At 34.0% G+C, this 12412-nt stretch overlaps 1 protein-coding gene across 1 annotated transcript in view; it reads left to right on the forward strand.

The window, feature by feature from the left end:
- LOC136858774 (cytochrome b5 reductase 4) overlaps window positions 1-12101 on the forward strand; it is a 305637-nt gene extending 293536 nt beyond the window's left edge. Inside the window, exon 9 of the mRNA XM_067138565.2 lies at window positions 8648-12101. Coding sequence (XP_066994666.2) covers window positions 8648-8702 — 55 coding nt within the window. The 3' untranslated portion in view covers window positions 8703-12101. The remainder of the gene's footprint in view (window positions 1-8647) is intronic.
- The last annotated feature ends 311 nt before the right edge of the window (window positions 12102-12412 follow it).

A 12412-nucleotide genomic window follows, 5' to 3' on the forward strand; every position in this document is an offset into this window, starting at 1 on the left:
TTGTTGGTGGGGAATGGTGAGCTCGATGAATTAGACCTCTATTGCATTCTCACTTTTTTCCAGTAATTTTTCCAAACTCTGAAACAGCTTCGAAAGTTCAATTGCACAGAACAAAAGTTGCATATACAATCACTCATGGTTTGGCTCTCTATTTCCATAAACAAGTTCTTGAGATGGGTAGTAAGTGCACACATTTCACCGTTGGGTTTGATGAGTCACTGAATAAAGTTTCTCAGATAGCCCAAATGGATCTTTTAGTTCATTGTTTCAATCCTGATACTAATGAAGTATGCACTTCTTATTTTGATTCCATGTTTCTTAGTCACTCTACCTCCTCAGATTTGTTAAGTGGTTTTTTGCAAGCACAGCAAGGACTCTATCTAAAAAAATTACAAATTTCAGTGGATGGTCCAAATGTTAATAAAAAGTTCCTTCAGGATTTTGGTAATTTATTAGATGTTCTAGATGCTCCTATTTTGTTGAACATTGGATCTTGTGGCTTGCATACTGTGCACAATTCATATAAAATGGCAGTAAAAGAAACCCAGTGGAATATCGCAGAGTTTGTTCGTGTTCTTCACTTCTGATTTTTCTACGCTCCTGCAAGTCGTGCTGATTATATACATTATTCAGGTTCAAATGTATTTCCTTCAAAATATTGTGCTATAAGATGGCTTGAAAATTTTCAAGTAATTGAACATGCTATAGATATCCTACCTAATGTCAAAAAATATGTGGAAGGAACAAACAGACAAGAAAATCCCAAGCTGTAACAGCTTCAAAATAGTATCAACTTCACTTAAAGATAAGGTTCTTAAGGCCAAGTTGTCATTTTTATTATCACTTGTTGGAGATTTGGAACTATTCCTAAAAGTTTCAGACAGATCTCCCATTTGCATCACTCCTTTATGAATCTTTCATTGATGATAAATATCATGACAAGGTTTGTTAAGTCTGAGTCACTGCAGTCTTCAGAAGATCTCCTAAAACGTATTTAGACAGTAAAGAAAATCTTCTGCCTGCATCTAATATTGACATAGGTTATGCTGCTAAAGCAGCACTTCGTGGCAATCCTGGATTAAATGATAGAGATATATTAGTGTTTTGCACAGATTGTCTAAGAGGAATGGTAGCTTTGTGCAAATAGTTACTGGAAAGGTCACCGCTGGCATATCGTCGTCATCATCATCTGCAGTATCCAGCTGTTGGCCGCATCTGCTCACCGCTAGCAGATAAACTGACTAAATTAATTTCTTGTTTCGATCCAAGTGTAGCCAAGTAGCCTCTAAGCAGCAGACTGCTAAGGATAGCTTTAAATGCCTTTGTTGAAAACAAATGAATCTCGGGTAATGAAGCCATTCATGTACAAAGGGAGTTAACTTCTGTTTGTGAGAATGATACTTTGAAAGAAGTGAATTCTTTATATTCTAAAGACGAGAGGTTAGATCACTTTTGGCTTCGCACTCTTCTTCCAATAGTAAATTTAAAACAGAAAAGTTGGCTTCATTTCTCAAAATGATACTAATATTGTTTCATGGAAATGCTTCACTTGAATGTGGTTTTCCTGTTAATAAAGAAATTATAGTAGAGAACATGCTACAAGTATCCCTTGTAGCACAAAGAATAATATATGATTCTATCCCAAACCCTGGTGGAATTGAAAAGGTCTCCATTAATAACATGCTCCATGCTGCAAGGAGTGCTCATGCTTTGTTCGTTCAAAATTTAAAGGAGAAACGTGAAATATTGGAAGTAGAAGATTCTTTGCAAAAAAAATAAGAGAAAGGCCGCTTTGTTGCTGAAAGAGTTAGAAGAAAAGAAGTGGAGGGTGATGGCAGAAGCTCGAGTCGTTGGTGGCTACAAAGAAGTTTCTTTGCTGAAGCAATAATGGTAATACATTTTTTAAAAACTTAAAAGTGAATTTAATCAGACTAAATTAAACTTCCAATTTTTAATATGCTCATTAATTGCTAATTTTTTTTTGGATGTTAAGTTTTAAAAATGTATTTTAATATTACTGACACTTCCTTTATAATTATGTTTTTTGTCATCATGTGTCAGGGAAAAAAACTGGTTTTTATGTCTGGAAAACAGGGAAATGTCAGGGAATTTTAAAATCTGGATTTGGTGAACACCCTGAAATTTGTGCAATTTTCTGTTTTGAACGTATTGAAATTGAAGTTTTATTAGTGTATTGGTTATGAGACAAAAAAATCTCAATCCACTAGGCAAAGAAATTAATTAATAAATTTCTTTCTTTCTTTCTTTCTTTCTTTCTTTCTTTCTTTCTTTCTTTCTTTCTTTCTTTCTTTCTTTCAAAGTTAGGGCTCACGGCCCTCTCTTACATTTAACCACAACATGCAGTACATAGTCACATAATTTGGAAAAATAACATTAACAAGTCATTTGGAAAAATAACATTAACAGTCTTGGAAACTACCTAAATTAATGGAGTAATTATTATAATATATTATAATTGTTATTTTCAATGATTAATACTATCTAGCCTATCTACATCACCTAACAATAGCTATAAATCATACTTGTACTCATACACATTATGATCCAAGTTATTTAATAAATAATATAATGTGTATGGAGAGATCTAAAATGCCCCTCAGTGACAAATTGGGGATGATAATTAACAAACTGCAAACTGTAGCTGTGGAAATTGCTCCCATTAAATGGAGAAAGAAAGATGCTTGGTGGAATGAGGAATGTGACAATGCAATTCAAAAAAAGCATAAAGCATGGTTTTCTGACCAATGATGGAAAACTGAAAAATCCTGTGATGTACTCCTGAATGCCAGAAAACAAACAGCCAAAGAAATTAGAAGAATTAAAAGAAATTTTCAAAAAGAAATACTGAATACCGTAGAAGAAGCATTTAGTCAACATAAAACAAGAGACTATTACAAAACATTCCAACAGTATCAATCGAAGTACACTTATGATGAAAAATAAAAATGGGTTAATGGCACAAAGTAGTAGGGGAAAATGCTAAAATTATGGCCGACTATTTTAAAGACTTACTTAACTGTGAAAATCCAAAAGAACAATTTGATTTTGATCCTTCACCAAAAAATAAAACTCCACTGGAAAAGGTTATACATCCAACTTATGACGAAGTGATCAAAGCAACAAATTCACTCAAGAGCTACAAAGCAGCACGAGAGAATTAATTGGTAGCAGAACTATAGAAGAATGCAAATAAACAAAGCCTTTAAAATTTACATAAACATATCATAGACATCTGGTATACTGAAGAAATGCCTGAGGAATAGAGTTCAGCAATAATCCAGCCACTGCACAAAAAAGGTGATAAATCAGATGCCAGTAATTATCGGGGTATATTTCTGCTTGATGTTACTTATAAGATTTTATCTAAAATTATATATACAAGAATTCAGGAACAACTTGACCAGGAACTGAGAGAATATCATGGAGGATTCCGACTAGGATGAAGCTGTCCGAATCGAATCATCAGTCTTAAGTCGATCATGAAACACCATAGATTTTGGAACACGAGATTAATCATCACTTTTGTTGATTTCATAAAAGCTTATGACAGTATTCATCATGAGTCACTACTGAAAGTCCTTAACGAATTTTCTTTACACCAAAAATTCATCAGGCTTATTGGAATCAGTCTTAAGAATACTAACTTGAAAGTCAACTTTAGAGGTTAATTGTCTGAGCCATTTGAAATCCACACTGGACTTCAACAGGGAGATGGACTCTCGCCATTATTGTTTAACTGTGCCCTGGAGAAAGTCATGTGAGAATGGGTAAAGAAATGTCATTCAAACATCAAGATAGGCAGAAATATTAAACTTAATTGCCTAGCATTTGCAGACAATCTTGCATTATTAGCAAGTAGTGTGGAAGAAGCTGAATTTCAAGTTGAAGAACTTGAGAAAATTGCTGCAAAAATCGGACTGCAATTCTAGTTTGAAAAGACTGAAATGATGCCGACCTTCAGAATTGAAATGCCAGCCATTCATGTTGACATAGACAAAGAAATTAAGATTGTGAATAAGTTCAAATATCTTGGGGATATTATAACCTGGAACTCAAAAGAGAAAACATTGATTAGCAAAACATCTAAACCGAAAACAGTACAGCGAATCACCCGACCTACTTATAAAAATAAAGTCTCTCTCCATCATTGCTAAATTTTGACGTCACAATTCAGTTGTAAAACCCAAAGCAACTTATGCTAGTGAAACACTCTTCAAGTTGAACACTAAGTCAACAACCGATAAATTGCAGAAAGTAGATGGAAGAATCATCAGGACAATCATCAATAAGTTGGTGGCCAATGGAGATTAGTACCTAATGAAGTAGCATATCGTGAAAGCAAATCAATAATAGATACAATTTCGGAAAAGGTGAATTGCCTTTTTTTTTTGGGTCATATATTCAGACTGCCAGAAACCCAACTAGTGAAGCAGTTATTTATTTATGGAAAAACAAAACAGAGAACACGTGGTTCACAGAGATCATAAATGATTTAGAAGAATTAAACTTATCAATGCTCCAAATTGAAAGCAGAGAAGAGAATAGAATTCTAAGGAATAAACACTTGCGATTCAAACTCATAACATTTGAACGAAGGAAGTACACCATTACTGACAACCAAAGGGCAGCCAGGTCCGACAAGATGAAGTTTTGGGAGCGGAAGAAGAAGCTGAAAAGCTGACTCTATTTAATACTATTAGACTTTAATGTATATGACTGATTAAAATGATCCAATTACTATGTTAAAAAAAAAAAAAAAAAATGGGTACGATGGAGATTTGCTGTGACCAAGACTCGAACAAGTGCTTTCCATGTAGCAACGACTTTTAAGACTTCAAAAATGGAAAAGTGTGGTTATATATATTTATTTTTCAGTTTTGGTTTACTTTTATTATGTGCATAAAGGTGACAGTTGCAGATATTGGTGGTTTCATTTGTGTAGTCCCGCAGACAATCAATCAATCAATCAATCAATCAATCAATCAATCAATCAATCAATCAATCAATCACTAGTGATCTGCATTTAGGGCAGTCGCCCAGGTGGCTGATTCCCTATCTGTTGTTTTCCTAGCCTTTTCTTAAATGATTGCAAAGAAATTGGAAATTTATTGAACATCTCCCTTGGTAAGTTATTCCAATCCCTAACTCCCCTTCCTATAAACGAATATTTGCCCCAATTTGTCCTCTTGATTTGCAACATTATCTTCATATTGTGATCTTTCCTACTTTTAAAGACACCATCCAAACTTATTCGTCTACTGATGTCCTCCCACGCCATCTCTCCACTGACAGCTCAGAACATACCACTTATTTTGCAGGTTATAAATTTCATTTTCTTTGTCCGTATTGAAGATCTACTTGTGATACAAATTCTTATAATTTTGTTAATTACCACCTATTCAATACAATAAAAACGTAGTACAAACTTACATATTTATTAAGATGTTGATATGGTACATGTTTCGCTCCTTTTTCGTGAGCATCAGCAGCCGATTATTATTTACTTAAGGTTATATAAGATCATGAAACAATTCTTTTGGATTAAGATTATGCCTATAAAACTAATTGACAAATCTTATAATAGTTTACAAGTCATATAACAATAAAATTATGTCTTTAAGTTAAAACATATTTGTCTAAAATCTATCTAAGTCTAACATTTTATTGACAAAACTCATCTGGTGAACATCCTTTAAAATTATTTAAAAAAATAAAAAACTTTTGAGATCTGGCTAATTGTACTGATTCAATGTTGCTTAACTTGTATGATTGTCGTTAACACTTCCTTAACTATATTGATAATTTTCTGCAGTTGATAATTGTCTATGTTATGGACATTTGACTTGTTCTCGTTGTTGCTGGAGTAACATTTATACAAATGTATTGGCATTAATTTTATATTGTCAATAGGAGAATATTGTTCGTGAACAAACTTGTTAATGAAACACTTTCTAATGTGATATAGGATTTAAAATGTTCTCATATGTTCCAAAATGGCTTGTTGGTATATTTTTCTTTCTGCTGCATAATTCTTTAGTGTTACTCAGTGCAAACAGAACAACAAGTAGTTCTCAAGAGGCTAGGAGTAACACTAAACAATTATGCAGCAGGAAGAAAAATATACCAACAAGCCATTTTGGAACATACAAGAATATTTTAAATCCTATATCACATTAGAAAGTGTTTCATTAACAAGTTTGTTCATGAACAATATTCTCCTATTGACAATATAAAATTAATGCCAATACATTTGTATAAATGTTACTCCAGCAACAACGAGAACAAGTCAAATGTCCATAACATAGACAATTATCAACTGCAGAAAATTATCAATATAGTTAAGGAAGTGTTAACGACAATCATACAAGTTAAGCAACATTGAATCAGTACAATTAGCCAGATCTCAAAAGTTTTTTATTTTTTTTAATAATTTTAAAGGATGTTCACCAGATGAGTTTTGTCAATAAAATGTTAGACTTAGATAGATTTTAGACAAATATGTTTTAACTTAAAGACATAATTTTATTGTTATATGACTTGTAAACTATTATAAGATTTGTCAATTAGTTTTATAGGCATAATCTTAATCCAAAAGAATTGTTTCATGATCTTATATAACCTTAAGTAAATAATAATTGGCTGATGATGCTCACGAAAAAGGAGCGAAACATGTACCATATCAACATCTTAATAAATATGTAAGTTTGTACTACGTTTTTATTGTATTGAATAGGTGGTAATTAACAAAATTATAAGAATTTGTATCACAAACATACCACTTAGTCAAGCAGCTCGTCTCCTTTCTCCCAAGTCTTCCCAGCCCAAACTTTGCAACATTTTTGTAACACTACTCTTTTGTCGGAAATCGCCCAGAACGAGCTGCTTTTCTTTGAATTTTTTCCAGTTCCTGAATCAAGTAATCCTGGTGAGGGTCCCATACACTGGAACCATACTCTAGTTGGGGTCTCACCAGAGACAAATATGCTCTCTCCTTTATATCCTTACTACAACCCCTAAATACCCTCATAATCATGTGCATTATTTACAATCATATGTATGTGATTACCCAAATGAAGATGTTTCCTTATATTAATTCCTAGGTATTTACAATGATCCCCCAAAGGGAACTTTCACCCCATCAACGCATTAATTAAAAGTGAGAGGACTTTTCCTATTTGTGAAACTCTCAACCTGACTTTTATCCCTGTTTATCATCTTACCATTGCCCACCGTCCATCTCACAACACTATCGAGGTCACCCTGCAGCCGCTCACAATCTTGTAACGTATTTATTACTCTGTACAGAATAACATTATCTGCGAAAAGCCTTATCTCTGATTCCACTTCTTTACACATATCATTGATATATATATAAGAAAACATAATGGTCCAATAATACTGCCTTGAGGAATTCCCCTCTTAATTATTACAGGGACAGCTAAAGCTTCACCTACTCTAATTCTCTGAGTTCTATTTTCTAGAAATATGGCCACCCATTCACTCACTCTTTTGTCAAGTCCAATTGCACTCATTTTTGCCAGTAGTCCCCCATGATCTACCCTATCAAATGCCTTAGAAAGGTCAATCGCAATATAGTCCAATTGATCTCCTGAATCCAAGATATCTGCTATATCTTGCTGGAATCCTACAAGTTGGGCTTCAGTGGAATAACCTTTCCTAAACCCAAACTGCCTTCTATCAAACCAGTTATTAATTTTGCAAACGTGTCTAATATAATCAGAAAGAATGCTTTCCCAAAGCATGTCAAACTGACTGACCTGTAATTTTCAGCTTTATGTCTATCACCCTTTCCATTATATATAGGGGCTACTATAGCAACTCTCCATTCATTTGGTGAAGTTCCTTCATGCAAACAGTAATGTTTAGTGATAACGTTGGTCATGAGAGAGGTTAGTGATCAAGGGTTAATGTATTTTCATATTGACCGTATTGAAGTTCAATTATTAAATGTTAAACATTAATTTATTGTACCACCTATTCAATACTGGTTGAGTTTTTATGACTATAACAATATCATTACATTAAGTTTGAGTATGGTACGTTTCGCCTGGCATTGCAGGCATCATCAGCCATTAATTCTATCTCCAAGTCAGAGCTCTGAGTGGATGCTATTTTAGGATTAATCATAGTCAATATTATTTATATAACAGTGCATAGGAGTGATCAAGCCGTCCATGTTTTAAAGTACTAATGAGACATTCTACTCTTGTTCACATTTAATGGAAGTATATTGACTGTTAACTTTCCTAATGTCGGTAATGAGAACGGCATGATGCAATTGGGTTTAATAATCTGTACACTTTTACAACTTATTGGAGATTAACATGTGCTAGAACTATTCTTAAAAACTATTTTTACACAATTTACATAATATATTCAAACTTATGGTACATTTTGGAACTAAACTGGTCGAACTTGAAGTTTCAATGGGAGTCTTAGATTTAATAAGGGTTAATGTATTCCTGTACAGTTGACTGACTTATATTACTAACAAGAACACAGAAGTACCCATGGCAATATTGTGTACAATGTAATAGTAACTTATAATTAGTTATAACAATGGATTGATAATGGAAGTTAAGTTTTATTGTTGTATTGTTGTCAGGTTACTGCAAGAGCTGGGATATGTAGCGAGTCACTATCACTGCTTTCAAGGCTGAAAAGCCAGAAGATTCTGCAGCAACTGAGAGACTACTTCAATTCAGGAGAAGACAACAAGTTGTCTGGCAAGTCAGTTTTGGTCCTGTAATTGAATTTAATTGACTATGTTTGGTGCCTGGAGCTTTAAAATCTTCATAAAATACATTCAGGCTATTTTTTCTTTTTTAAAGAATGTGTGATATGAAAATGTAGCCCAGTCACTATGTCTGAATGAACGAGTGATAAATTCCGTACGAGTTTGTGGATCTGTACGAGGGTCATTTCATAAGTCATAGCTGTGTGATACCTTCCAAAAACACTGCAGTAATGGAAATCCACTTTATGTGTTTAAAGGCTGCTGGAATGTGCTTCTCAGTGCTAGAACTGATGAACTTTGTGATGTTCTGAGATGTATAGTGTCACACTGTGCAACCCAATGCAGTCTTTTTCACAAATTGATAAAAATCTCCTACAATCAATTATGGATCAGTTTTTATCATTTTCAGTAGTGGAGATTACAGGCTGTAGTTAACCCTCGACAGGCGTTGTGAAGATTTTGGTATGTAAATGGCGTTGTGGGGTCAAAAATGATACCATAGAATGGATGACCGCAAAAACCTTTTATTTAAGTTTCAAAAATAAATACACGTCAGTTATGTTTCTTTATACATTTTGCATTACCTACAATGAGAAATTAACATCTTTACTGATTATATATTGTGAGATAATGCACAATTGTTTTACAGTCACTGATTTTAAAAGAAACTCACACTCCCATGAGTTAAACTTAAATGAAAACAAATTTAAAATGTTCATTGCTCCAAAGCAAATTCAAAGGTACATTTAATAGTATACAAGACTCATAAAACGTATGAATTTCACAGTCATTTACGTCATTTTCACAACCACTTAAAACCCGCTACATGTCGTCTTCTCCACAATCCTTACACACTACAAACAGCAAGTTTGGCAGGTTGCACAGTCACATTTCACACAGTTCTGATTTGTCTCTTTTTCAGCAGAGCAAGGACACAGTACCTATCAACTTCCTTTTTGAGTTTTGATTGGATGATTGCATCTTTGGAACAGTTTTCTTATTAAAAATTCTTGACACTACCATTCACGGTTCTTTTGGTAAGTCGGTCATTTACAGGTCTTTCATTGAGGTAGAGTTCAGTTAATTGTCCATCCAATGTTTTCATAAACTGAAAGCTAGTGACAGGCTTGTAGTTTTTGAGTGATGTCTGTACATTGAAAGAATTTATTCCAATAACATTGAGGATGGTAAAGAAAATCGCGAAAGGCCATCTGCGCGTCCTGATCCTAGGATCACACACTGACATGCCAGGGCAAGATGTGGAAGCCATAGCAGGGCTTACACAAAGAAAAAGGTATCAAACACGCACTTCGAATGAAATATGACCACTTACAAAATTTTAAGTCACGACAAACTTCGTAAATCTGATCAAAAATTAGATGTATGGCTTTTTCAGGCGTTTGCTCTATTAACCAGCATTTCGTCTTAGGTCTGACACTAGACTCTTCGTAACAGAAACACAAACGGCCATTTTCATCTTCCGTTATCTGATGGAAGAACATGTCAAAATGTCATTTTGGTACCTCTCTGCATTTACTGTTGTCTCAAAAAAAAAAAAAAGTTCCAATTATTTGTCTTGCACTAACAGCACACCAAACACCAATCTTCCTGTCATAGTGAGGGACTTCATAAACGCCATTAGTATTGTCTGAACACCAATAGTGAGAGTTATGGCTGTTCACACGACCATGAAGATGAATCCAGAACTTTTCTTCTTTTTGATTGCTTTACGTCGCACCGACACAGATAGGTCTTCTGGCGACAATGGGGCAGGAAGAGGCTTGGAGGAGGAATGAAGCATGGACTTTATTAAGGTACAGCCCCAGCATTTGCCTAGTGTGAAAATGGGAAACCACCGAAAACCATCTTCAAGGCTGCTGACAGTGGGGGTTCGAACCCACTATCTACCAAATACTGGATATCGGGCGCACTTAAGGGACTGCACCTTTCGAGCTTGATACCAGATATTTTACATATGAAAATACGGTAACTGTCTAATCATGTTAACAGCTGAGATTCAGACTGGCGACTCATGATTGCAAGGCCAAGAACTATGCGCGCGCCTCCCATACTGCATCGCAAAGTAAAAACGCCACTTCGACGTCTTAGTTTATATGAGGGAAGTGTAGTAAGGTGAACAGAAATGCCTAGGTCCTAAAACAGAGGAGTTTACCATGCGCAGCTAAAATCCGTAACCTGTCCGGGAATCAAACCCAGGGTCCTCTGACCATTCAGCCAAGGAGCTGGACTGTTTCCTTAAATTCTAATTTTGTTTTTATGTTTTTACCTTTTCAAGTGTTATGAGGTATTGAGAATCCGTTGTTGTTCTCTTTTACAGCAAAAATTGCCGTCATCACTGAAAATCTTACCTGATGTTTATTGTAGAAGCATTTGATTTAGAATTATTATCCTGTATGTAGGATTTCCAGATTGTAAATTTGCTCCAGGCATCAATACCAGTCATTAATTGGTACTTAAATTTTTAGCTATGATACCAAAGATCTTTTGAAGGTAGACCAATTCTGAGAATGTACAAGATAATGCCATGTAACTGTGCAAAGTTGCAGAACCAGGGCATTGAGCTTTCTTCTTCTTGTGGATACTACACACATATGCACTATTGAGTTAACCAAGAGAGACTTTCTGTATGGTTATAAGTGAATGCTTTCGTAAGAAGAGAAATGACATAATGTGGTATTGACATCCTGTTCTGAGTGCTGAGTTAACTTGCACTGTGTTTTTAAATTATGTTAATGGGACCAGCACCAGAGGAAATGTGTACTATTTTACAAATATGGATGTACCCACATTCTGTGTACAGAATTTGTCTTCTCTGACACACATTATGGCATATTTATTTGGCACAATCTCTATCATACCATTTAGATTGTAACATAGTTTTGTTGACAGCTGAAGAAGGAAATAGAATTTTAGAATATTGTCATATCATAATTTCTTTCTGTTGATTTTGTCTTTGACAATCAGTGATTCTTTACCAGAAATTTTCTATAATTTCCTTTCATTTCTATTCCTGTTTCTGACATTCAGAAGATATTAACTCAAATTTTCATTGATGCCTAAGAGTGATGTAATCAGGAGAAATCTTTGTTTCATATTAAGTGTGGCAAGCTGAGATGACTGGAGTCATCTGGAGATTGAGACACAAAATCTATTCTGCTTCAAAGTCAAAAGTTTAATATCTTAGTTACTAAACTGCTGTGGCTTTGATAATTAAGATTTGCTGAAATATAATAAACTCAGTTAATTTCTCTGTTATTTGGATTGAATTGAATTAAATAATAAAGTGGATATTTTTGTTTAATCATAAGTCAATACTTTTCATTGATGGAATAATTTCTGTTATGTTTCCTAGACTTCCATAGCCAAGTCTGCTTTAAGGATAAATGTTTATGTTCATTATTAATATTATTATTATTATTATTATTATTATTATTATTATTATTATTATTATTATTATTATTATTATTATTCTGAAATTTATTTTTTAAAAGATAATCACAGTCTTTATACCAGTCTTCCCTTCTTGAAAGCAGCTCTGAATTTAAAGTGTTTGCTTGGGTCACCAGCAAAGTTTAAACATATTTATATATTTATTAAATTTGACATTAAAAT

The sequence above is a fragment of the Anabrus simplex genome, chromosome 1 (assembly GCF_040414725.1).
Source record: "Anabrus simplex isolate iqAnaSimp1 chromosome 1, ASM4041472v1, whole genome shotgun sequence".
In the NCBI taxonomy this organism is placed as follows: Eukaryota; Metazoa; Arthropoda; class Insecta; order Orthoptera; family Tettigoniidae; genus Anabrus; species Anabrus simplex.